This window comes from Acipenser ruthenus, chromosome 49, assembly GCF_902713425.1.
Source record: "Acipenser ruthenus chromosome 49, fAciRut3.2 maternal haplotype, whole genome shotgun sequence".
Lineage (NCBI taxonomy): Eukaryota > Metazoa > Chordata > Actinopteri > Acipenseriformes > Acipenseridae > Acipenser > Acipenser ruthenus.
The window spans coordinates 5,909,105-5,936,576 of NC_081237.1; the positions used below are offsets into that span (position 1 = coordinate 5,909,105).

General features: G+C 41.2%; 2 protein-coding genes across 12 annotated transcripts in view; both read right to left on the minus strand.

Annotated features, from left to right (window-relative positions):
• Positions 1–539: 539 nt before the first annotated feature.
• Positions 540–16,014, minus strand: LOC131721860 (hippocampus abundant transcript 1 protein-like). Its single transcript, XM_059014981.1, has 12 exons — positions 15,758–16,014; positions 11,040–11,135; positions 9,040–9,102; positions 7,988–8,115; positions 7,508–7,622; positions 6,994–7,212; positions 6,259–6,372; positions 4,433–4,504; positions 3,879–3,991; positions 3,236–3,333; positions 2,427–2,593; positions 540–2,061 (listed from the first exon to the last, which is right to left on the minus strand). The coding sequence occupies exons 1-12, from the start codon at positions 15,839–15,841 to the stop codon at positions 1,849–1,851; spliced, it is 1,482 nt and encodes a 493-aa protein (XP_058870964.1). The 5' UTR covers positions 15,842–16,014; the 3' UTR covers positions 540–1,848.
• A 2,276-nt stretch (positions 16,015–18,290) lies between these two features.
• The window catches only part of LOC131721881 (unconventional myosin-IXb-like), a 58,787-nt gene continuing 49,605 nt past the window's right edge, over positions 18,291–27,472 (minus strand). For 6 of the 11 annotated variants that reach the window (XM_059015186.1, XM_059015193.1, XM_059015190.1 and 3 more), the window contains 9 exons: positions 27,080–27,272; positions 26,343–26,471; positions 25,918–26,023; positions 25,449–25,580; positions 24,999–25,122; positions 24,276–24,320; positions 23,125–23,240; positions 22,778–22,905; positions 18,291–22,094 (listed from right to left, as the gene is read on the minus strand). In XM_059015186.1, coding sequence (XP_058871169.1) covers positions 21,661–22,094; positions 22,778–22,905; positions 23,125–23,240; positions 24,276–24,320; positions 24,999–25,122; positions 25,449–25,580; positions 25,918–26,023; positions 26,343–26,471; positions 27,080–27,272 — 1,407 coding nt within the window. In that variant the 3' untranslated portion in view covers positions 18,291–21,660. Of the gene's footprint in view, positions 22,115–22,765; positions 22,906–23,124; positions 23,241–24,275; positions 24,321–24,998; positions 25,123–25,448; positions 25,581–25,917; positions 26,024–26,342; positions 26,472–27,079; positions 27,273–27,472 lie in introns of all 11 variants that reach the window. The other 5 variants (XM_059015192.1, XM_059015194.1, XM_059015195.1 and 2 more) reach the window with 5 other exon arrangements.

The following is a 27,472-nucleotide window of genomic DNA, read 5'->3' on the forward strand; positions in this document are numbered from 1 at the left end:
GTCACACGTTTAAGATAAGCCGTTTCTGGACTTGAAATGATTTCAATAATAACTAATATGAACCATACAAAAGTACAGTTTTGTATGCTGATCATTTTGCTTTGCGTTCACGAAGATATTTTCAATATCAGCTATAATCTTATATTAATCATATTCGAGCACACAATGCAAGTCTCTGACAGCACAGCAGAGAACTATGCAAGGTTTTTGCTTCAAGCCCAGATGATCCAAGTTTGTAATTTAACAGTATTACTGCAAATGAAACACAAACGAGATTAATAAAGAAGTGGTTACTATTACTTTCCTTTGAGAGTCATGGTTACAGTTATAGTTCCAGCACAGGATCCTGCTTTGCAGCGTTATTTAAAGTTAATTGCAAGGCTCTTGCCTGGACAATCTGTTAATAATTAAAACTCTGAAGCCGCGGCTGGAGACAGGACCAATACTCTTCTTGTTTTATTTTAAAATCCCTGCATTTTCTTTAAGCCACATACAAACAATATTCCACTGAAGCCAGGAAAAATAAACGTGTCTTTAAATACTTTTTAAAAAATGTTTTTAATTGTGTTAATAATTTAAATAATACATCAGTTACAACATTTACAATCCTTTTTTATAATGCATCATAATAATAATAATAATAATAATAAATTTAACTTCCTATTGCTGCAGCACAAAATGCAACACAGAACTCTTATTTACAGTCAGATCCTTGATCAACAGTAGAAATCTTAACTGTGTGTCTGCAGTTAAACCACACCCAGACTGCAGGACTTTCAAAAATAACCCTGACAGTAGAAATATCACAAAGTCATTTCTGTTAAAGCAATGTTGACCTTTACAAAGACGTGGTATTAGGAGAAGTAAAACGAACAGGATTATATAAATATATATATTTATATATGTATATACTTGCTCCAATGGGAGCAATATTAAGATTACTAACCGTTCAGAATGCCGATTCTTCATTCAGGTAATGTAATGTTAGTGACTTTAAGGCAATTTATTATTATTTTTTTTTCCTAAGAGATTTTTTGTAGCTTCTGCTCAACCACCCATGCAGAGAAGGAACCAGTCCTCACAACGTTTACTTGTGGGAATTACCCAAAATGTACCAAGGAAACCAAATGGCTGGTAGAACAAAGAGCATTATACTAAAAAAAAAGAAAGAATCACAACAAATACAAAATGGGAAGAAAAAAAAACAACATTTTATATAAAACAGAAAATTTCTGATCTTCGCAACAACATTTTTGGCATCTCGTGGACAATTAATGCGCTATTGAAATGCACAATGAAATTAACTACAAGCCTGCATTCTGCTGTACATTGCATATCTAGTGATTTCCTTTCAATCCCGAGTGGTTGAACCCATCCACTTATCTCGCCTCAATCTATAAAAGTAAGCCGTGGCATTTGAGTTTCAAGTTTGACGACGAAGGTTGGCTTTTGTTAGTTCTTACCCAGTCTATCCAAGTCTGCAGTTTAACCTTTGGACTGGGAGTATTAGTGATTTTGTTTAGGCTCGTTCAGACAGAAGCAGAAGCAGCAGCAGAAGAAGAAGCAGAAGAAGATAATTTTACAAGCCAGAAAAAAAGAAACAAACAAACAAACAAACAAACAAACAAACAAACAAACAGTCTGACAGAAGCACCTTTCTACTCCTCCATCGCCCCTAATTATAAAGCAAGCTCCAAAGTCCATGCCTGCCCTTCTTCCTGTCTTCAACACCGAGTGCAGACCCAATCCGTGCTGATCCTCACCGCTGGGTGCATCAACGGCCTTCTCTTGAAGCATTCTTGATCTCTGAACCGGGTGGAGAAGCTCCTGCTCCCCCTGCGGCTCTGGCTACACGTTGCTGTCCTCCAGCAGGGGCTCCTTGCTGTCCAGGAAGCCCGGCTGGGGGCTGTGGAAATGGCTCTGGGCTCCGTTGCTGTGCCTCTTGTAGCTGCCTGGCCTCACGTTGGGGCCGCTGTGCTCAGGAATAAACAAAGCAACCAGGATGGAGAGGAGGACAGAGCACGCTCCGAAGAGAAAGGGCGGCCCTGGAATAATGGAACTCTAAAAGAAGATGAAGTAAGAAAAAATAACGAGAGAGGAATTGTCTTTACTCAGAAATTGACCATTTTTGAGTTACCCACAAAGAACCATCATGTTTTCTGCCCCTCGCGCAACTAACCATGTACTAATGATGACAGATTCAAATCAGGTCATTTATCTCTGTTTTATGGACACTGCCATTGCTGTAGGCCGTGCATGTCACAGCTACAAGCTAGCCACTGAAATACTAAAAATAAATACGCATTGGAACACCAAGGCGAACTCAAAACGTACACACACACACACACACCTCGCTCAAAGTGAATTAAGTTATTTATCTACTGCAAAACTGGAAACCGTTCCTTTTCACGACAGGAATCCCTTACCTCGTCAGTGGGGTTGACCATGTTGGGGTTGACAGCTTTGTCCAGGTCTTCCCCGTCATCTATTTTATTGAGCTCCACGTGGAACAGGTAGAAGACGAAGCCGTAGAGAGCCGGCCCCAGACCGTTACACAAGCCCCGGATACCTGTGACCATTCCCTGCACCACTCCTGCAGGAAGGAAGCACGGGTCAGGGGAACAGAGACTCAACCCTCCAGATTGCACACGAGGACTGCTGTTTAATGCGCAACTCGCTTATAACACATGAACAAACATTTTTACAAAGTTAAAAAAAAAAAGCAATACACTTTTGCTGTTTCGTTGCAGCATTTTCCCTCAAGAACTTTAAAAGTTTTCTTTTAAGCACGTGCAAAGTGGAACTTTGATCTTCATTTCCTTTCCCACAATCAGCGTTACATTTTACATAGTGTACGGGATAGATTTTTTTTTTAAATCCTGAATTTCTTGTAAATAACTGTAATGGTATCATATAACAAAATTAAATAAAAAAGGCTAAACACTTGCGTTTCTATTAAAACAAACAAAAAAAGTAACAAGGCTTGTAATCTATCCAGGAAATGCATGTCCAGACAGTGTTTCCTTGCTATGTTGCTATCAGACAACACGTGTGAATGCAGCGAATCAGTTAAAGGGTCCTTGCACAATCAAATTTAGCAGAAGCACAGTTTCCAGCCACACCTGACTTGCCGGGAATCAGATTCTAAAGCAACGAGGGCACCCTGACACCCAGTCACGCTGCACCACTTTAACCTTCACACGAGGAAGGCGTCCTGCACAACAACGAGTCTTACCCTGCTGATCGGGGTCCGCGTTCCTGGACACTATAGCACTGATGGCTGGGAAGGTGATGCTGGACATGGCAGCCAGGGCACCTGCTGCCCACATCATCCTGCATGGGAAAGAACGGAACCCGCCTTCATTAGGTATACAATGGCGAGCAGTGTCCTAGGTGCTGGAACAACACAACACCTTTAATGACTGGTGCCAAGGGTTAACATCTGCTTGACTTATATATATATATATATATAAAAAAATATAGGGCAGCAGTGTGGAGTAGTGGTTAGGGCTCTGGACTCTTGACCGGAGGGTCGTGGGTTCAATGCCAGGTGGGGGACACTGCTGCTGTACCCTTGAGCAAGGTACTTTACCTAGATTGCTCCAGTAAAAACCCAACTGTATAAATGGGTAATTGTATGTAAAAAATAATGTAATTGTATATAAAAATAATGTGATATCTTGTAACAATTGTAAGTCGCCCTGGATAAGGGCGTCTGCTAAGAAATAAATAATAATAATATAAAATCAAGCAGATGTTAAACCTTGACTGCCCCCTTGTGGTCAATCTAAAGAATACAGTCCAAAACAGCATTTAGTAGCGCAGTGATCTTTTAACCTGCAATTCACACAGTTTATGGCAGGAAAGGAGGTGCTCACCAAGGCTCTGATCCGAAGCCATACCAGGCTAGCTGCAGGATCTGGAACCCCAGGCCCAGAAGGATGGTGTTTTTGTTCCCTATGGATCTCATCAAGACACCCAAAACCACTGTCTAAAAAACAATAAAAAAAAATCAATCCATCTTTTTCAGCACTGCAGAACACATATGCATTCTGATTGACCTGCGTTATGCCACAAAAGCCTTTGATTGGCTGGGCAAATATTATACAAATGTCACAAATTCATAATTCAAAAACTGAGAATTCTCAACAGGTACAAAATGACCTGTCAAAGCCAATGGACATGCACATGAATAGATAACAAGTCCGATCCAAGACATTATTTGACTGCCCAGACATACAGATTGATTAACAGACAGACAAAGTGCATCAGTGCTTAATGCAAAATAAACAAAACCATTTCTGTCGCTCATGCAACCTTCTTCAGTGCAATGCTTGACTTTTTAAATCTACTTGCCGACCATTTTTAACTGCGAACAAAAGAGGATTGCAGGCAGATTACGAACAGGTTTGTAAAACACGGCAGTGCTCACCTGGGCCAATATAGAGAGGATTCCAACCACCGCTATGAAGGCAGCCACTGTGTCAGAAGTGAACCCAATTACCTGGAGATGAAGATCAGCAAGGGGGCATGAAACACACAACACACTGTCATACTGCACCAGCAAAACAAAATTTCACAACACATGGACTGCATGCAAACAGACCGCTGGGGACGATAAACCTAGTGAGCTGGCAATGTGTAGTGAATGCAAATTGAATTTTAAAATCAACTTGTTTATTATTTTAAGCCAAACCTACAAAAGCATCAGGAAAATATTTTTTTTTACAGACTCACTACTTTGTGTCCATCTGGATTAAAATGAGTAAATGCTTAACCAATAATGCACCCAACCTTGGAAGAACTCGGCTTAACTTTATCGTCCTTCAGAGTTGTGCAACATTGTCAGACTTCTATTTTTTTCCATTAGGCACAAGTGGTTCAAACTGCACCTCACAATGCAGCAAACAAACAGGTGTGGGTAAAGGGTCAATACTGGGGCTGGAGGGCTTTGTGTTTCCCTTGCTGGAGGCTGGTATAGGTAGCAAGCACAGTAGCTGGGAGGGTGTAAACCAGAGACATCGTTAAAAGGTGTCAATCACCTGCACAAAGAGTTGAATCTGCTTGCAGGGTAAACAGCGAGGAAAGACAAGTTCGATAGGATATTACAAACAGAAACCCGATGCCCAGCATGGAAGGATCAAGAGCTTTACTTCTTGCTCACCGAGCAAGTTTGTACTTTTACTCAAAGTGCCGTTGTCGCCATTACTCTCTTTAGCTAGACTGTTTTGATAACTTACTCAGATTTTGTTCACCGCAAACGTTAAGTCTAAATGTAACACATCTAATTACGTACATACAGCTTGTGTTCTGATTTTTTCAAAGGAAATGTAATTTGGTAATGAATGTGTTAAACAGCACGAGTACAGCATGCGAGTTAGACTTCAATTTATCAGGGTCTGTGAAACAAACCATAAATGGCCCAGTTAAATGTAGAACTTTTTTTTGCACAATAACTAAACATCTATGTAAAAAGGACACACACACTATATATACACACACACACACACATATGTACACAATCAATGTTGTGTATTTAAATGAGTGACATTTCAATGCATAAACGTGTGGACCACAGGTCTGTTCACACCAAGAGTTCAGTTTTTTCTACTGTCGTCTGTTTGTACAGCAGATGTTTTTCTAACCACCTACAGCCCTCCCTCTGACCATCACTCAAGCCTCCCTTTAGAAGTCTAGACTGAACTGCTGCACACACATTGCAAAGGGATCAATGTGTTCATTACAGAGGGCGGCAGCTGTTTTGTTGGAAACCCCACCTCCACTTCCCTCAGTAGGATTGCTTTGTTATTTATACAAGCAGGTGGGGAGCCCTACTGTTTTCTTCCTGCTCCCAGTAGAACCTGAAGTTAATTGGATCTCAGTGAATACTACAGTTTTAAACCTTGAAGAAACGAGCATAACTGGTAGTGATAACAGCACAGGCTGGACACTGGCAGACAGACAGAACTGGATCCTGGAAGAGTTGCATCACTGCAAAGAGATGTCTATCTCTCTCTAAAACCAGACAGGTGGTTCCCAAGACACTCGACTGCCTGGTCATGTTTGTACGATTGTCTGAGTTACTGAAAGTAATAAGTATGTGCGGGTTTGGCCTCTAAATCCCAGTGGTGTTGACAGGCATATTCAGAGATAATTGCCTGATTTTTTTCATACATTCAAACCTGCCCACTGTGCTGTTATTCTGGAAACTCACCCAGTGAGTGTAACAATCAAGGAGCTAGTGATATATTATATTACCTGTCTCAAGTAAAGAAAGAAACATGAATACTGTCCGGCTTCAGGAAGGTAGGAAAGAAACACGGTGATGCATATGAGGAGAACCGTCGAGTCTTGGCCCACCTTACGAAGAGACTGGGGAGGGAAAGGAATTGATACACAGTCAGTGCAATACTGAATTAACATTCCACCCTTTATCAAAAGCAGAAGACTGCAACCCTAACCTGGAAATAGATCATGTGAAAGATATTACCTATCCTTTAACTCTGGCTCTTGCATACAACTAAACTCCCCACACGATTACAACGTCTAAGGGTTAAAGCATGTTGTGTTTTTGTATCAGGTTACCTGTCAAAGCTTTTTGCACTCCTTTTTAGAAATGATAAACGTTGCTCTTACACAACGCAGGTGCTTTGTTTAATCAAATTGCTTCCAGGTGTGGTGACATGAACAGCATCCCCCACCTCACCTCACCTACTAACTACCTGTTATTTATTTCAGACGTCATTTCTTCATTGGATTCATTTGCACAGTATCCTTGAGTCGTTTACAGGCAATATGAACGTGAACATTTTTGCACCCGGATACATTTCAAGCAGCGTTTCTTCGAACGATTTCAAGATTTGTCCCAGCACTAATATACAGCTACAGACAAAGGATTTGCATCACCTAGAATTTTAGGATTGAGACATAATTTTTAAAAAATTAATTCTATGGGGGGGGGGGATGCAAAACTGATGTTCGAGGAGCTCTCACAGAGAAGGGGTCTGCCTGTTCCCAGGAGATGGGCGCCCCCCAGGATGCTGGGCGCATCTTCTCGGGCAGGGACTCTGGCACTGCCACCAGGATGAAGCAGATGTCCAGCAGCGCGATGGCGGTAGCCAGGATCACGACGACGGTATCACCGTACTCGTGAGACAGGTAGGCACCGATCGCCGGGCTGGTTACCAGGCTTGCAGCAAACGTGGCCGACACCTGGAACAAAAACAGGAACGTTACGAAGCGCCACGGGACGGTCATCAACTGTAGTGGAACTGTAGAGAAACTAGAAATGCAAACTCAAAAGGAATTGCTATACGGTCACATCCTTTATATGGTGCTTTAAGGATGTCCGCATTACCAAGAACAGACCTCGAGAATGGATTTCACATAGGCTTTCCTCACTGGAACCTATTTAAAAAAAAAACGCCTTTCTACAAGCAACCTGGGAATTTTCTTTTTTTTATTTTATTTAATGCAAATGAAATGTAAATGCAAGAGCTGTTCTTACCAGGCCGTAGGCAGTGCTCCTCTCGTGCTCCTGAGTGATGTCAGCGACATAGGCAAATATCACCGAGAACGTAACAGCAAAGACTCCAGACATTGAGATTACTGCAAAGTACCACCTGGAGGGAAGCAAACAGGCATGACAACAGCAATAAAATACTAATGAAGAAATAAGATTTTAATAAGGTTTAAAAGTGTTTTTCATTTTTCTTAAGAAGTACTAATAGTGGGCTGCAGTACCTAATGCAGCTGAACAGGTGGGCCTCAGGTAAGTTTGAGAACCCCTGGCCTACAGCATAAGGAAAACCACATTAGTTTATGTGAAAATAAATGTTACATTTTAGAGCCAACATTCTGCATGTAGTTGTTCATTTCAAATCTAGCGTTCACACACACACACAGCCTGCTCTGTTGAAGCTATCCAAGTACAGTCCTAGCAGCAGTAACAGGGGCGATGGAATGACAGTGTGACTGCGAGGCTCACCAAGGGCTGATCTGCATGAGAGGTATCGGGGCGCAGGTGAAGAACACAGTCAGCAGGAGGAAGGACTTCCGACCCCACACGTCCGAGAGAGCCCCAATCAGAGGGGCGCTCAGGAACGACAACAGCCCCTTCACGGAGCGAGAGAGAGAGAACAAGGGGAGCGAACATTAGTGATGCAACGATTCATTCCATATCCAAGAATCGCGTTACTGTGTCTATGCGATATATATTGCATCTCAATACAGGTATGCATCGTTTGTATTGTGATACAAGGCCCACAGCACAGCAGAGCTTGTAGCAGTTCGCCAAATGGTCCTTGAAATTAAGAAGTGTGATTTATTGATCATATAAATATATACCGCCTTTCCGATCTCATTAGATTTTTTGTCTTTTAACAAAGTAGCCCATCGTTAACGATTTATATTATACATACAGGTATCACATCAGGACCTTGGTGCATCATGAGCAGCCTATAGTGATGCTTACTGGATCATGACATGACAGAACATTACAAGACGAGTGAAACACTGCTAGTGATCTCTCTGATCTCCTCTCAACGGTTAGCGCTAGGACTCATCTGGAAACTGGATTCGACAGACAGAGGCACAGAAATTAATTCTAGAGTGGCCAGCTTTCCTAACCTTTCTAAAGTCGCTTGAAAAGGGATGAAGAGACCTTTCAGTTCCAAGATGAAATTCTGCATGTTTGGTCGCTGCGCACTATTTCCCTGATTCAACAGGTTTGGTTGTTTGGCGCTTACTGATTACAATGCTGCCACTGAAACTCTTTTGATTTTATTTATTTATTTAAAGAATGTCGTTTAATGTTCTCCAAGACTAGAAAGTGTTTTGAAAATATCAAAATTATTCAAAACATTTTTTTTTTTTTTTTTTGCATAACTGTATAGTCTTTATAACTACACAATCATAAGCCTGAGATAAAGTCTATATAAGATACTGATATACTCCTTCAATTGCCTTTGATAGGAGCCAGGCAGACATGGAAATATTCCACTCCTTTGTGTGCTTATCTAAACACTGCTCCTATCTTACCTTGACGCCATGAATTAGCCCGTTCATTAGAAATGTGTGCTGCGGGAAAGTCTGACGCAACACCTGTGAAAAGGGCAACAGAGGGGAGAAAATACAGGGTCATATTCAATGATATTTCTGCAGGAGAACCTGGAATGTCAAAGACGAATAAAAGCATTTTTCTTCTAAAAGGATACAGATAACGATTCCTGAATTCAGTTTGTCCATGCTGACAGTAAATTGCATCTGTACTGTACAGCTGTGGCCAAAAGTTTTGCATCACCTAGAATTTTTGAATTGAGACATAATACAAAATAACAATAAACTAGAATTTAACTATAACTTAACATCCTGTAATAAAATAAACTACAAAATGATATCGCAAAAGTTTGAAACCTCGCATTTTTTAATTTGTCATTTTTTTCGTTCAGTATATGGAAAACAGCAAAGCGCTGTGCAATTCAATATGTTAATGTCACATTATTCAGCAGGTTTCATTCGACTTTATGAAGCAAAATGTGTAATTCTATAGGGTTTTTAATATTTCACAACTTTTCTGATGCACAAGTCAGACAGCGAAATAAGGGATCACTGTATATAAAATATAAAAAAAAAAAATATATATATATATATATATATATATATAAATCAGCGAGCCACTTTGCAAGGCTGCTGTAAAACCTATTAGAAGGACGTCCACCTCAAATGTCAGGTCACCATTGTAAATGAGAACCTGTTTTCAGCTGGTCTTTACCTGGTTAATAAAGGGACTGATTGATTGATTGATTGATTGACATCTTGCAAACATGGAAGCGTGTTTGCAAGGCAAGACCAAACCGGTTGGCAACGTGGATCAACACAAAACTGCTTTACACGGCTCTTAAGCCAAGCATCTTTAGCTTTGCAATCATTATAGAGGTAAGCAACCATTTAATTTGAAGTTGACAAATTGCAACAAGTCTAATGGAGGGCAGAATGTAATATAATGTTCAAGCCCTGGCAATAGTGTCGGTACTTCCCGTCAAAGGATGCCACAAAGTGGAGCATCATTTGGAAAAACTCTTAAAAGCTCAGCCACTCAAAGTTCTCTAATGAGAACAGTCCTTTGCTTAAGCCAGTGGTTCAAAATGGGATCCATATCTCCCTGTTACTTTACATTCTCACAACTTGTTATTACATCTGTGACTGCATGCTTCTGTGTACACAAAAGTGCCTTTTATCCTCGAGTGGGACTGGACAGAATCTGTTATATGGCGTTCAAAATTACTTCTCTGTTCATTAGTAAGAGCCACGCTCAAATGATATAAAAAATCAGGAGTTTAAATATTTGTGTCACAGTGTGTTTTTTTTTATTTTGCAATCATTTTCTTAGTTTCCATCGAGCTTCAGATGTGATTTGCCTGGCTCTTTGATCGCCGAGGAAGTGACAAATTAACAAGTTTGCTTTTGTTCGTAATTAAATCTTTCATCGAAGCCGGTGCTAGAACAGGAAACATCTACCTCACTAATGAATAGGCTTAAAGCAAGCAACCGATCACAGAATATCGTTCCCAACGGTGACTTGTTTTCTTATCTCTGCCCCGACTGCAGGAAATGATGAATCCGTAGGGCAAGTTTACTGGTTGTCTAGACAACCCAACGATAGCCACATGCACAAAAATAAAAAATGACAAAACCCTGGAACGCCTTTCTGTTATGAATCTGCACCTCCTTATAATTCACACTCAAAACAAACTTACATTTCTTACAGATGACTTGCCAACGTCTACTAATCACTAGACCCAGATCCTGCACATCAATATCCCTTCACCCTCAGTGAGGTTTAAGAAGACACACCTGAGCTTGATAGCTTTACACTGCGCCTAATCAAGCTTGGATTTAAATCTGAAATGGGCGAAACTGCTATGCAATAGGAGTCTTGTCTCCACCCCTTACGGCACTGAAGAGCTAATGTTTAGTGCACTAATGCATGCAAGGTGTGTTCTGTGAAGCAGCCGTGCACACAGGATTACAGTACTTACAGTCAGCATCGGGGTTGTAAGCAATCCCCAGGCAAAGAACTCAAGGAAAATGACGACCACTGCATGGTAGACGCTGGGCTCTCCCATCCCTTGTGGCTGCAAAGAAAAAACATGATAGCATGAATTCTTTAAATCAGCTACAGAGTGGTATAGATATTTTTAAGATTTGTGAGAATGTCTATCTGATAGGAGGTGAACTGTATACTTGGGTTAGTATTTCACATACAAGTAATATACCTCAAGGGTGTTTTTACCAAGGTAGCATACAAGAAATATATAAAGCATGCAACCCAGCTCTGCTCAGCCATGTTATTATTTATTATTATTATTATTATTATTATTTATTTCTTAGCAGACGCCCTTATCCAGGGCGACTTGCAATCGTAAGCAAATACATTTCAAGTGTTACAATACAAGTAATACAATAAGAGCAAGAAATACAATAACTGTGATGTATATGCTTGGTTGTTACTGATCTGGTGCACGTTCTTGTGTCTTTGTCTCCTGATTTATTCATATTCGTAGACTGTAAACTAAAATTCATAATTTAATAAATCTTAATATTACATTGAAACACAAAGATCACTTGAAGAATGTGCTGTAAAAGAGACACACTGTCTGCATGAATACCAGCTGCCTAAATACAAAAGAACCATCACAGTGCCATACCATCTCGGATATATGATGCAAACGTGTCTTGAAAACAATAATGGGAAGACGTTTGTGCCTCGCAGTCACCTTGCCATTGTTTGCACTTCACACGGTTGACTGTCCAGTTTGTTTACATTCTCGGACAGTAGTTTTGGCTGCAGGCACACAAGTGGCTCTTGCCCTGAAGCCTTATCTCTGTCAACTAAACTGGTGGGATCCTGTTTCTACAAATGAGGCGACCTCACAGTCCAGAGCCTCCGAATAACACACATACGGGGGGTCATTTCAAAGGTAATTAGCTATAGTTTTAGAAAATCCAGCTTATTTATGGAATGAGTCAAGGGTTTGACACATACACTAAACTGAATGCAAACCAGATGATGATTGACATGCATCCAGGGATATGTTGTAGTTATTTTCTCATTGTGATTTTGAACAGCATTGTGATTTACTGAAAGGGTTCTCCTGTTTAATAAGCACTTGCAAGTCATTCTGTTCAGACCCACGAAGAACTATACAGACGAGTGTAAAGTAATATCTCAGCTACAGCCAACACCACTCAACAAAATTCCTCCTGTTGTCTACAACTGCAGCAACAGCACTAACTAATCACAATGAAATCCAGGAGTGAATGCTTTCCAGCAGGGAGGGCTCTAGATCAGACTTTCAGCTGCATGCCGTTATCGGCAGACCCGGGGTCAAATGGAATTGCAATTATAATTACAGCAGAAGTTTGCCAAGGACCAATTACAAACATATATATATAATTCCAATTGGGTGGAGTTTTGTGTGGTATAAAAACAAGGGCAGGGAAGCTATGGCAATAAAGTGCAGAGGATGTTGATGCAGCTACAGCAGCTGTAAATAGCCTGTCCTCATTCAAAACTGGACCAGCGGACCTGCTGCAACAACACAGAGCTGTGATGTAGATTTCAGTCGGGCACAGCGCTAGTACATTCAGGACTGCTTTGTACCCCGTGGGTCAGAACAGAGTGTGATCTGAACCACTAACTCTTCTAAAGCTCAAGACTTCAGGGGCCGTCCACAAATGATCGACTTTTTCTGAAAGCGTACAAAAAATGTCCTCAGTGTGTGTACATGTTTGAAGCTTTTCTTGGGCTTATCAAATTCAGCATGTGATGATAATGTTGGATGACCCCTTAGTTATATGGGTAGGAATATTCACCCTAAAGCAAGAACTCAAACAAGATCATTTTACAGTATTGTCAGTTTTACACAAAACTGCACGTGTGTTGCTACTCACTGTACAAACCAAAACATGCAAACTGTTAAATCACTAACCTAATGGTTTCTAACTAGACTGCATTTCTAATGGCTTGAGAGATATTAAGCCGCAGAAGAAGCTATAGGCTACTCAAATGACGCAGAACAGATAGGTTATCTCTGGGTTATCTTTCTGTATCGTTACTGAAGTGTTAAGAGCAGCTCCGGGCAATCCAATTCTGGCCTTGGAGAACTAGGAGAGTGGGGAAGCTAAAAAGCTATCTGGCATCGCTAGATTTGCTCTTCAATAGTGAAAAATGGACTTCGATTAAGAGATAGCAGTTTCGTTTTTTACAAGACAAAAAAAGGACGTATAAATTAATATCCAGTTATTTTATGACCGGGTTGTGAATACACAGCAGTATAAATATCATACCTTTGCAACTTTTTTTTTAATAAAGTTGTGCTTTATTGATAGCCAAATTAACTACAAATCTTGAATGGTAAATCTGAGGAATCTGGTACTACCGGTGTGTTCAATTTGAAAACAGTTCAATTCAATTACCGGCCAATCTCCTTCAGGATCACCTGCAGCACAGGGACGGAAATAAGACAGTTGTGTCACCCATTCCCGGTTTAATTACAAGCTTGATTAGGGTTAGTATAGTAAAACCAGGAATGGATCAAACTACTATGCAATGGGAGTCTTACTACCATCCCTGCACCACAACTTCCATCAGGGCTGAATGTCATAGTTATTATTATTAATTTATTTATTTCTTAGCAGACGCCCTTATCCAGGGCGACTTACAATTGTTACAAGATATCACATTAATTTTACATACAATTACCCATTTATACAATTGGGTTTTTTTTAATTGTTTTTTTTTTACTGGAACAATCTAGGTAAAGTACCTTGCTCAAGGGTACAGCAGCAGCACCTGGGATTGAACCCACGACCCTCCGGTCAAGAGTCCTGAGCCCTAACCACTACTCCACACTGCTGCCCATAGTAAAGTTAAATTCAAATTGACCTAATTGCCTCCCCTGAGCCTCCCTTGCTCCTTGCACAATCCCTGATAAACAAACCAAAAAAACCCCAATGATTTACCATGTCTGTGTTAAAATGGAAAGAAGTCTTTGGTTAAACATTGAAAATCTTCATGACTGTGCTGTAACCAGCTGCTCTCCAGCTTGTAAAACCTGTCCTGGGTGATCACCCTTGCTTCTCAATGAAAGTGGTCTGCTGCTCGCTCACTCAATAGCAGGTTTCAAAGCATGCAACAGGCTTCATTTGTTCTGAAGGCAAGAGGTCTTTTAGGGGAGTGCCAGTTCTCCACCTATTCACTGCCCCCAGGCAGCTCCGCCAGTTTAGTACACCTGTTGTTTATATGAAGAGAACTTACTGCAGCTTTTGGTAAATGTGCACTCTATGTGCAGGGCAGCAGTGTGGAGTAGTGGTTAGGGCTCTGGACTCTTGACCGGAGGGTTGTGGGTTCAATCCCAGGTGGGGGATGCTGCTGCTGTACCCTTGAGCAAGGTACTTTACCTAGATTGCTCCAGTAAAAACCCAACTGTATAAATGGGTAATTGTATGTAAAAAATAATGTGGATATCTTGTAACAATTGTAAATGGCCCTGGATAAGGGCATCTGCTAAGAAATAAATAATAATTGCGTAACTTCACACCCAGTTAAAGAAATGGGTGACATGAGACTTAATTGTTAGAGGGTCACCGGTGCTTTAAAGGGGGTGTCGGTTTTTTACAAAACCAAGTAGTCCAGTAGCTTTCAGAAGTCTGATCTTCCCTCCTCTGTTACTTTAACTGAGCATCTAAAAAATTCAATATGACAACACAAGCACCAACAGATTAACGCCTTGCATGAGTCAACGCATAATTAGTCGGGGGGAAAAAAACTACTGTGCAATCTGCCTTACTGGAAAAATCAAACCCAAAATAACCCATGGATTTATCAAGGTATGCAAATAATCAGTTCTGAAAATGTTGCAACACTTCCCAGACTTGCTTTAACAAAACACACATTCATTTTCATTAAAAACACACACACAGCAGCTCAACCCTATGGAATAACAATGTTAAGATGACACATTGAGATATGCAGAGTGAAGAACGGTCATTCATTAATTTATTTGATAGCACAGTCTGTTGCTCATCAGTTAAAGTCACATGCATTTGCTCAATTGTGAAGAAAAAAAAGACATTCAAAAGAACTTTAAGGGCCAAACTCGTTTCAAATGGGCGTTTCCTTGTTCTCTGAGCTCAAATCATTTGCGCAAGCGTACACGGTGTAGCATTTTTTAACGTGTAACGTAAAACAACACCACCCCTGTACCAATCAATATCCTCAAGGAAAAGCACGTTACTGACTTTTTTTTTTTTTTAAACAATTTTTCAAACCAATTCATAATCCAAATGACTCAGTTTAGGGGAAATTATTTCCAAATAATTTCTACAGCAGTATGTTTAAGATAAGATAATACGGACCTATTACAAAACCGTTCAAATACTTGCATGAAGTAAAAAACGACTTTGTTTTATATCACTATTTTACTCATGTTTACGTTATTGGGGCCATGTTGTTAACACTCATTAAAAAAAAAAAAAGTTAAACACACATTTATGCTATAAACAAATAAACTTGTTTTTGGTCAGTATTAGCGATCCTTTTAAAATTGTAGTTCAATTACATTTGACAGTAAAAGTACAGTCTATGTACACACACACACAGGACCACCTTAACGGAAAAAAACAACGATGACACGAAGTTCACAACCCACCTACACCATGTATTGCTTAACTCATAAACAAACATTTAACTCACAGTGCCTCCATCTTTTATAACAATTTTCTTGGCCAGTAGATTGCTGCGGGTGAGCCGCTTTTTCTTCTTTTTGTCTCCCGTCATTGTAATCTTGCTTCCATCCTTCCGTACGGTAAAGAAACGCACACCTACCTACATTCAAAAATGTAAATTATTGAAACGATCCGACCTCTCTGCCTTAGTTAGCCTCATCTTCCTGAAACACACAAAGACCCGCCCACCTCAACCGAATTCTTCGATCTGAGTGGTAGTCCCGCTTGCCAATCGGGAAAATGTCCTTTTCCGATTGGTAGAAAGCTACGCCAACTTGATGCTATTAGTGCAAATCATCATTTTTTTTTGGGTGGCATTGAAGCTATAGACTGCCATATTGGTTATGGTAAATAGATTATTCTCCCATGTATACACAAATTGTTGCAACCAAGTGTACATTTGTAATGATGTTGCTGCCATTAAAAGGGTTTTCAATTAAATCAAATGACATTCAGGACACAGCTTTTAGTGGAAGCCAATACCTGAATTGTATTGTACATTTGTAATGATGTTGCTGCCATTAAAAGGGTTTTCAATTAAATCAAATGACATTCAGGACACAGCTTTTAGTGGAAGCCAATACCTGAATTGTTACAGGAAAATAACTCGTTTGCTATAAAATAAAATGTAGCTCTCTCAATGGGAATACAGAGTATGCACAACTACTGACCAATAATGAATCCAATATTTTTGTATCATACAACAAAGTATAATATTAGACTAACAGAAACAATGTGTGTGTTCTTATTTAATAATTAACAAATTAACGATTCCAAATATACTGAACAGCTAGAAAGTAGTGTATCAAATCGTGTAGCTTAACACCGTATCTATTATTATTTATTGTCAAAAAAGAAGTTTACACAAATATAGAACATTATAGTACTGTTTTTAACCTTTATTTATGCCATTACCAAACATGGCATCCTAAATCAAACGGGTTTAACAAGCTGCCGCCCCCAGCTTCAGAGTCTTTCATTTGATTTGCTCCTAAGGACATGCTACAGACACGACCCTGCAGGTGATTGGATAACGCGGTCGTCAACAAGAGAATCCCTCCCACCTCCGAGCTCATGAACCAAGTGTTTCGCGCAACAGTATTGAAAACTATTGTCATAGCAACAACTTCATGCCTTTCGCCCCTGGTTGTAAACATCTGAGATGCCAAACATACTTCTTGAATTCGCATCCAACCAAGAAAGTCGGAACTTTTGCTTTGTTTAATTGGATCCCATTCTCCGTGACTGGAGATCAAACAGGGACCTGCCTTGAACACACCCCGTATGCTGATAGACGAAAAAAATAAAACTCGACCAAAAAAAATGGAAAACAGAAATATCGACCATGTGCAATCTCAAGTATCATAGTGGGAATATGTTCCAAGTTAAGTTTCACTGTACATTTGAAACACCTTTATTATAATCCAGATAAATTATCAAAACATTTTTTCCTCCCCACGTGATTCCCTAGCTAAGACGATTTCATAGAACAGTTCTGCATAGCAGGAATTTTTTGGCAACTGTTTGGTAAGGATTAAGACAACACTGCCCATAGCTCTGTGTGTGGAAACTTACAGCTGTTTATGTTCTCATCAACCGTATATCCATCACTGCTGACAAAAGGCTTGTGCCTGTTATTTACATAAGCCATGAGCATTTATACAAAATCAACATGTTAAAAGTCAGAGCAAACATTTGTTTGAGTTTTGTGACGTGTGCAATCTTTGTGTGATGCAGCTGCAACCCCACCTTAAAAAAGCAACCATTTTTTCCCCCCCCACAGTTGCTTTTGCCAGACAGGGTTTACAACAACATTTAATTGTTAAAATAAACCGATGTAATCAGTGTGAGAACATTTTATTAATTGCTAGAAGTCCCATTAGAATTCTGCCATTTAACCCTTTAAAAAAGGTACAAGGGACAACCGTGTCCCAACAATAAAATGATGCCAACTTTGTTTGCAATGAGGTGGACAAAACAGGGTTTAAAATGCACTGAGAGGTTGGATCCGGTCATCCAAATTGCCAGTTTCCTCCTCGTGATGCTTGAGTCGCTCTCAAAATGTATTTTAAGACTGAACCGTTTGAACAGCAAGCGCTCAATTCCATGTGTAACTTAATTTAAGGGATAAAAAAAATAATTTATTTAGGGCTTCCGGTCATTATAATAAACCCTTATGATGGATTGCTCAGTTTCAATAGACTGTCCCCACATACTGTAGAATGTCAATCACCTCTTCCATTACACACAGAGTTTATTAATAAAACCACAGGGATGGAAATACAACTTTTACTGCATAGCAGTTTCACCCGTTACAGGTTTTACTATGAGCTTCCTAAGCCACAGTGTATAGGTAACAAGCTCAGGTGTGTCTTGGATCAGACTGCTATGCAATGGGTGTCTAATTTCCATCCCTGAACCAGCATTTTTTTTTATTTATTTTTTTAGGACAATTAGATTAAATGCCACAATGCAAATGAACAAGACAAGAAACACATGTGTATATAACCCTGCATAAATATATTTAAAATGAAATGAAAAACAGACACACACAGATAAAAAGATACAGACAATAGATCAACAATTGCATCCTGCTTGGACCATTTTATTCTTTGAAATGAAAAGAAAACATAAATCTGGCTTTATAAAAAGGTGGTCCACATCCCTTTCAACCTGCTTGCTCTCGCTGAAAACAACATGCACCCAAAGACTTGTACGGCATTAAAAGATATTTCTGCACTTCAATCGCCCGTCTGTAATTAGGCTTCAGTACACTTAAGTTGCCCTTGGGAGTAAGTATTGAATTTTTTTTAAACATTGTATCCTGAAATATGAAATACATTACAAGACCATTCTTACAAAGGCATCCATGTACTTCATGAGTGAGAAGGGTCATATAAAATTAGAGAAGAAAACCACCACGCAGGAGCTGGAACACACCCTGCTTCACTCTCTCCAGGTTTCATTCACCACACTGTACAGTACACTTGATCACCGTCATACACCCCGATAACCAACAAATTAAAACAGGGAGAGCAGACCTACACAGACACACGACTCGGCTCCTCAGTTACACACAACATCCTTTATAAATAATAAAAAAAACACACACACACCACCGCTGCATCTAAAATGGAAACTTCCAGAAAGTTCAAGGAAAAACTGTTTTTTTGTACAATACATTCATGCATTGCATATCAAGGATTTGCTTAGTGCTAGACAGCACCAAAAAAAAAAACACACAGTATTGTATCAATCAAGGCACCTGAGTGATTGATTGCTTCACCTTTACTTGCAACTGCCATGGTTGTCAGTCTCCTACCTAGCAACTACACAATGCAAAGCCTTCTGCATGAAATATCGCAGCAAGTGTACAGACCGGACAGATTAATGCAATACGCACTTGTTGCAATAGTGTAACACTATAGTTTGCACGCATGCGGTATTGGGAATGGCCGTTTCCTGATGCAAAGGGGGCAGCATACAGGATGTGAAGATAAATTACTGTCATAGAGACTTCACCGCTAGCAGAACATTGCAGTTTACTTTTACAGGGGGACACTACCTGTAACTGATCAATTACAGTAATGACGATGCAAAAGAGAGATGCATATGCAGTCCAATGACAGAAGTACCGGTGTTATAAGCTAACTTTGAAACGATCAAATTATACAGTGCACCCTCATTATAAAAGTCAGGGGGACTGCATTAGAGGCTTCTACCAATGAGAATGGCGTTTGAAAACTCAATGGTTCCTTGCTTTAAAAGGAGCACAATAATAATAATAATAATAATAATAATAATAATAATAAGACAAATGAAATATGTATTATAAATATAGCTTTTAATTCAATTCAACTTGCAAACACTGCCTGGGTGAGAAACTGGACTTGGGGGGCAAAGGATATCCAACGTGATAAAGACGTGCAAGATCACTTCAGAATAGGGGCTACTACGACAGCGTGCTTACACACTGCAGTGAAAGATGTCACTGTTGTAGATTGAAGGAGGACCTTGACACCTTGATATTGGGACTTCAGAACAATAAAGCAACAATTTGGGTCAAAATCTGAAGCACTGAAAGTAATTTATATATATACAGTATGTATGTATGTATGTATGTATGTATGTATGTATGTATGTATGTATGTATGTATGTATGTATGTATGTATGTATGTATGTATGTATGTATGTATGTATGTATGTATGTATGTATGTATGTATGTATGTATGTATGTATGTATGTATGTATGTATGTATATATATATATATATATATATATATATATATATATATATATATATACACACATACACATACACACACTGTATATACTTTTTACATTCAATTAAAAAAAAAAGTACATTATACCATCTAATGTTTTCCAACATACATTCCATTATTCCACTACGATTCTGATAGGCTCAATAAGATTTTACACACATTATGTGAACATTAAAATTAGCATTCATTAACACAGGCAGATGTATGTGTGCGTGTGTGCACTAGGCTGAGGCAGAAAGGGTGCATGCAATACTCTAATTTGGGAAACTGGACTATGTCTGTGTATACAGGTATAATAACTTGATAACTTGCATGACAGATGTGCAAAATGACACAGCATCAGCTGGGTGAGCTAATGGCTCATTATTTTTGGGCTATTTCAAATCAGAGACATTGGGAGCCCCTCTCGCAGGAAGGCTGGCAAGCTCTCCTTGGCACGCATCTTGCAAAGGATATTTTGTGTTAATTATGTATCAGACTTTTTTTCTCTCCAATTACTACCCCTGTACTGTATGTTCCTATTTCTGAGGGGCGATGCTTCTGTCGTAGCGGAAACAAAAGCACGAGAGGTTCCACTCCAGAAAAAAAAAAAAAGCAAATAGTTGGGGTGCAGGGATGCTAACCCAATGGCCCGTGTGCACTGTAGTGCTCATTTCTAGACTGAGGCAACATAATATACAGAACAACCCACCTCTGCCGAATATTTCCATTCCAGCACCTAGCTAGCACAGTATACAATACAAGGGCTGGCATCCACCGTCCTTTAATTGTTCTTACTGTGTGGCTCTCGCAGGCATAACAGGAAACACCATGGGACCAAAATAATAAAATGCTTTGTTTATTTTTTTGAAGTCCTCTTTCTACCTTGAAAATAAGCAACAGCCTCGAACAAACTTGAGGGAACAGACTGGTGATGTAAACCCTATTAAAAAAAAAGTCTGCAGGTTACAGAGAAGAGAGTTAATGTTTCCTGTTAAAGAAAAACCCAGAATGCAAATATCTGTTATGTACAGGCATTAAGAAAGTTTTTGGGGGGGGGGGGGGGGGGGGTGTCTAGGTCCAGTTTAGGCACCATTGAAATACTTAAAAGATTTGGTCCACTTTCCAGTAAGTTCATACACACCAGTTTAAACCCCTAGTTAACCCATTAAAAAAGACAAATAAACAGTCATGCATTTTATAATTCGGAATAAAAAATAAGGCACAATTTGAAGACGGGAGTCCGATTACTCCTTTGGTCCTATCAGACAGCAGAGAGAAGGCAGCAGGGAATGGTGTAAACGAGCCAGATTTACAGCATAGATTAAAATGTAGTCCCTTTCAAAAATACACACAGCAATATACAAGATTGTGCCACGTTTTATAATAATCCCCGTTTTCTCAGACAATAAAAAAAGTATAAAAATATTAATACAAAAAAAACGTTCAGCTTGACATCACCGGGTTAAACAAAAAAATCAACTAACATAGAAAAGTGCTTCGTGAGACAGTCTTGCTGCTTCACCCCCTCTTAATGGAAGCGAGACTGAACTGTCTTGTCATCTCCCTCGTCGCCATGACGACAGTAATGGAGCTCTTGTTAGGAGTCAGTCAGTGTAGGGAACGTCGGGATCGGAGAACCTCCTGCAGACCGCGGCGCTGGGATGGCAGTCGACGGGTCTGGGCTGGGCTGGGAAGGGGTCCTGTCCTGGGACGACGTACACAGACTGGATGCTGTCTTTGCGCCGCGCCGGCTGCTCTCGTCCCTTCACCAGACGCAGGATGACAGCGTTGCGGAAAGGCAGGGTCTGGGAGCTGGTGCGGGTCAGGATGCCGGGGAGCAGCTTGATGTTGGAGGTGGGCATGGTCGGGGCGCGCTGGGGCAGCTTGGTGCCGTGCAGCGTGGCGGAAGAGGATCGTACCGTGGGCGGGGGGAGGCTGGAGTTTGACTGCACCAGCAGCGCTCTGGAATTGTGCAGGAAGGACCTGGGAGGCTTGGCAACAGGGTGCGATTTCTGTTTTCCCAAATGCTTTGCAGGTCCTGAGAAAGTAAAAGATTTGCTTGAGAAAGCAGACAAAGTATATTAGTTATCGATTGTTAGTCAGAGGACATCTAAACATGTATATGTGTGTGTGTGTATATATATATATATATATATATATAGACAGACACACACACACACACACACACACACACAACTCCTATCGCATAGCAGTTTCACCCATTCCAGGTTTTACTACCAGCTCGATTAGCCACAGTGTGTATAGGCATCAAGCTCAGGCAAGTCTCATTATACTCCTACTAAAACCAGGAATGGCTCAGAACGCTATGCAATGGGAGTCTTATTTCCATCCCAGCACTCGTACACAAGATATATACACATAAAATACATATATTTTTAAAGTACAACCGTGGACTAAAACATGTGTGCTATTGGTATATAAAGCTAGCATTACACATTAAGAATATGAATGATGTTTGTTAATGAACAAATAAATAAATAAAACACAAAACAGGCTCAATAGGGACATGACCACCGTCTCTGATGAGTAGGACACATTAAAAGTCGTTGATCCCCTGAAGTTTTAAAATCCCATTCTCCTAAGTCTCGGAAGCAGCCCTTTTTCTATGTGCTTCCCCCACACCCAGTGGACTGCGAGCCCAATGCAGCATGCAAAGTAAATAGGAAGTTAAAAGCAGGGCGACTGTACCTTAATACTGACCTTCGGAGTCCAAGATCCCCGTCCGCTCGTCCAGCAGGCTCTCGGTGCTCAGAGAGGCTTCAGAGTCGAGGTTCTCCTGATCCGAGCCAGGCTGCTCCAGCTCCGGGAGCCGGTAGACTATCTCTTCCCTGGGAGGAGGAGATCAAAATACAGCACTGAATTTGGCTGAAAGGCGATTAGCTACAGAACTCCCTGATAAAGAATAATCACATTCGAAGGTTACTAGGAGTTCTGCCCGGTGCTGAAGTGGTGGCAGGTCTTTGAATGGCGTGAGATTTAACAGACAGCACAGGTCTAGGCATGATTAGCCTACCTGGCCTCCACAGGGCTCAGGTATGAGGACTTACTTCTCTTCCTTGATGGACTTGATGCGCTCCATGAGCGTTTTCTCTGCTTCGATGTCCGAGTCCGTGGGGCTGTCCTCATGAACAGGGCTCAGATCCACAGAGGACTTCTCATTCACCTGGGGAGCACCAGGGAGGAGACTTCATTAACACAGGGATGCGGCTGCATTTACCAGGGCTACCAGAGCAGTAGTAATCCCTATACTGTGCATCAAACCAGGTTAGACTACTAGCCTAAACAAATAAGTTAAAGGAAATAAGTTTGGTGGCAGTTAGCACCAGGTTAGATAGAGTGTAACCTCAAAAGTGAATCTACCATCTGGTTTTAAGGCAACAGTGAATGTACACAGCAGTGATGGAGAAGTGTGACTTTTCAGATACATTGGGATCATGCCGTGCAGGTGTTAGTGCTTTTTGATGACTGGAAGGAAGGTGGATGGGCGCTGGAGAACGGCAGTCTGCAAATGCTGGATGTCCAGCAGGCTACAGGAACCCCTGGAGGGAACTGCAGCAAATGAACCCTTAGAAAAGGGAGCTGGGAATGAAAAAAGGGCAGTCCTATACTGCCTCCTACAGGAGAAACAAAAAAAACAACCAAAACCTCATGCAATGAAATATGCAGGCTGGTATATTCCATTCTGAACCCTTGAAATACAGTTCAACTACTACTAGAATTTACCTTTTTAAATAGATTTTTTTTTATTTGGTGTAAATGTACACTTGCTGCACAAAATCATTACTATCCAGAAATGTTACCTATACTACTGTCAATGGAACAAATCAGTTTGAAATATGCCACAGTTTTCTTTAGCAGCAGGTCTTGCCACTGTCACACAGGATTTCAAAATGAAAAGTGAAGCGGTATTAACGGGCACCGCTGTGTAATGAAATCAGGAGACCCCCTGGGCTGCCGCTGTGGAAAAACAGCCTGCCATGAAGGAGGCGATCCAGCGACACTCTGGAAAACGCAACCCCGTCGAACGGTGAAAACCAATATACAACCACCGCTGTGCATTGCTGGTAATGAAATAGGATGCAGAGAACGTCATGCCATGCAGGAGAATGGGTAGGAGAACGAGCGAGTAAACGATGGGTAGGAGAATGAGCGAGTAAACCTGCAGCAGCTGCAGGGACCAGGCAGGGCTGATACGTACCACCACTCTCTTGTAAGGAGAGAACCTGAGTTCTAAAGGCCACAGCTACAGGAGAGAAGGAAACCAGAAGAAAAAAAAAACACATTCAAAATCAACAGGGCAAAGTGTGCCAGGAGAGAATCCCCACAACCTGTCACCAGCACAGACCCCCAGCGCCACACCAGGGGAGCCCTGCAATTACACCGTGTATCAGGTGTGGGCAACTCCGGTACCCCCAGGGCTACTCCACTCCAGGTCAAACAGGATGAATTAAATGATTAAAGGCATTAGGACCTGTGTAGGGGTTTAATTGGCTCAATTTTTAAAAGGACATAAGAAAGGTTTTCGTTCACATTCTGCCCATCAAGGCTCGTCCCTTGTTAGCGCACCACTCTCTCCTACTGGGAGGGAACTTTTTTAAAATGCTCCCAGTGTTTTAGATGAACTACTTCACCTGGTAGGCTATTCCATGCATTTATAACTGTGTAAAAAGTGCTTCCTACCTTCCGTTCTAAACTTCCTTTTACTCAATTTCCATGGTTGATACCTGGATTGAATTTTTTCCCACCCATTCAGTATAAAACATCTGCACCAGTTAAAGACTGTGTGGATTCAAGAAAAAGTTGCAAACACTGCTGAAATCCACGCTTAGTTTTTGGATTACAGCTCCCTGTAATGAATGACAGACGCCCACAGCATAGTGCCATCCGACCGGAATCAATGACAGAGCTCATTCTAGATTACCGTGTTCTGTCTCTTCAGCTTGAGCTGGTTGACAGCCAGGGCCTCTGCATATTCCAGCTGCTCGATTTCTTCAATCCTCTCGTTATATTTTCTTATCTGCTCGTTTATCAGCATTTCCACACACCTGCAGGCAAAATAAACCCAGGCAAGTTAATTCCAGACCCTGGGTTTGCTTATATTGGGTCTTTTAGGTTACACCTTAAACATTGAGTGACATACATTCAAACAGACATCCTACATAAGCATCTTTATATATAGGTAGGCATTCAGAAGCCAAGCAGGGCCAATTTATTGATATAGATGCTAGAGTCAGAATTGGGGAGGGAGGCACCCTCCCCTACTGCAGCTTGATCTGGACTACCTCCCTAACACACACCCCCATGCTGGGAAACTTCTGGGATCAGGCTACACAAGACCCCGATACGAACAGCCGAAGTCAGAAACACTCACATAGTAGTCTTTGCAACATCTTTCATGCTGGTCAGGGGGTCTGCGTTATCGGGGCAGCGTAAGATACAGGGAGCGTACACGATTGCCAAGGCATTGGGGGTCATCCGGTTATGAGGCTCCTCTTTGGCCACTCTGCAAGAGAGGAAACACACCAAAACTAGGTACAAGTGCCGGACAGCAACATGCACTACCACTGCCTAGGACAGAAACAGAACATTACTGTGAGCTGCATCAACAAAACATGGAACAAACACACTTAACCAAAGTTAAAAGCCATCTGAGAAATTGGAGAAGTGCAGAGCCCTGGAGTTCAATATATATCCTTTACTCCAACTAACCAAAGGCCTGAACTCACGCATAAAGGAGGTCTGTACCAAGTTCATTCCCAGTTGTATAATGAGGCTCCCTGACGTTCTGCACCTGGCTGGGAAGGTTAGAGTGGCGGTGATGCTGCTGGTATGTGTATTACCTGACCAAGTGGAAGACGAGTCTCTCCAGGGTGTTGTAGTTAGCCTGGGGGAGTTGCTCCAGAATGCGATAAATGGCCTGAAGCTGCTCCTGCTTCCCTGGCATTTCTGCAGGAACACAGAGAGACACACACCCACACAGACACACACCCACACAGAGACACACAATGAGTTGGGATCCACACTACATGTGAAAGGGCCTGATGTTACTAAAAATCTGAAATGCCTGAACATAAACAAACAATCTGGTTTTGTGAAACAGACTTTCATCAAATTTATTTGACAAACATTTCGACTAGAATATTTCAGTGTCTTCAATGCATTATCATTATTGTACAGCCAGTTTGCATAGATTAGTCCAGACCAGTCTTGCTTGCTCTCCAAGGTCCTGTATAAAGAGGGCAAGGGGGCACGCAGTGTCACTTACCCACGGCGTGCAGGAAGTCATTGTAATAGGTGAAGGTCATGAGAGGGTCAGGGAGTTCCCTGAGCCACTGTTTGAGAATGCCGGTGACAGCATGGATAGGATACTCCTCTAAATTCACAGCGGTGGGATCTGTAGAGGAGGAGGACAGACACAGGACAAGGGGAGAGGGGTGATTGAATTATTCCACGAATTTACAATTTATAAAAACCACACTGGATGATTTGGCATTCGGAATACGCAGCGTTCACTCGTTATTCCTCGATTCAGCAATTCAAGCTTTTCAATATTTCACCGGAAATCGGGGGTTAACAAGCTGTTTTAGGTGAATGAATGATTGTCAGATAAAACAATTCGAGCAAGGGTGTTCAATCACAGTCCTGGGGTGCCAGTCCACTGCAGTTTAACAGGTACAATTAGATCATTAACTACTTCAGGGTCTGGATGGAGGTTTAATTAGTTCAATTAAACAATTTAGAACAGGGTTGGAACAAAGACCCGGAGTGGAACTTTGGCCACCCCTGATTTAGACGCTTGAACACACTTTTCTAGAAATACCTCTAGAAATAAACCCCCAAACGCATAGCAGTTTGATCCATTCTTGTTTTTTTAACAAGACACACGTAAGCTTGTTACATACAAACGGTGGCTAATCAAGCTCATCATAAAACCTGGAATGGGTAACACTGCTATGCAGCAGGAGTCTTGTTTTCATGCCTGGTCCTTCGCCCTTCACCCACCTGCCTCCAGCCTCTGCCACAGCTCCTTCATACGATTGGCAGAGCCAGACTTGCGGTAGATACCCTCTGTGTACAGCCCATTCATCTCCACGTGCTCCAGCAGGATCTCCAGGACAATGGGCACCGGGTTCCGCTCGCTAGTGAGAGCACAAACCCGCACGCCAAAGTGCCGGGAGCCTGCCTCCGTCTCATTCTGTCAAACAAGAAAACCGGGATTGGTCTGTCCGAGAAGTTCCCAGTAATACACAAGCTGTACTGTGAAAATCGACTGCTCTGTGTAAGCCAGCCAATACAAGTATTTCCCGGTTTGATTTACACCAGTCAGGACAAGGGCTAGCGACCAGAAGTTATGAACCGGAATGCAATTTTTACAAAACCATGAATGGATATACA

Coding starts and splice junctions, on each gene's coding strand:
- LOC131721860 (XM_059014981.1), bottom strand. CDS start 15,841: ATGACGGGAGACAAAAAGAAGAAAAAGCGGCTCACCCGCAGCAATCTA. Junction 2,594..3,235: donor CGCGGACCCCGATCAGCAGG/GTAAGACTCGTT, acceptor TCCTTCCTGCAG/GAGTGGTGCAGGGAATGGTC. Junction 2,062..2,426: donor TGGTCAACCCCACTGACGAG/GTAAGGGATTCC, acceptor ATCTTCTTTTAG/AGTTCCATTATTCCAGGGCC.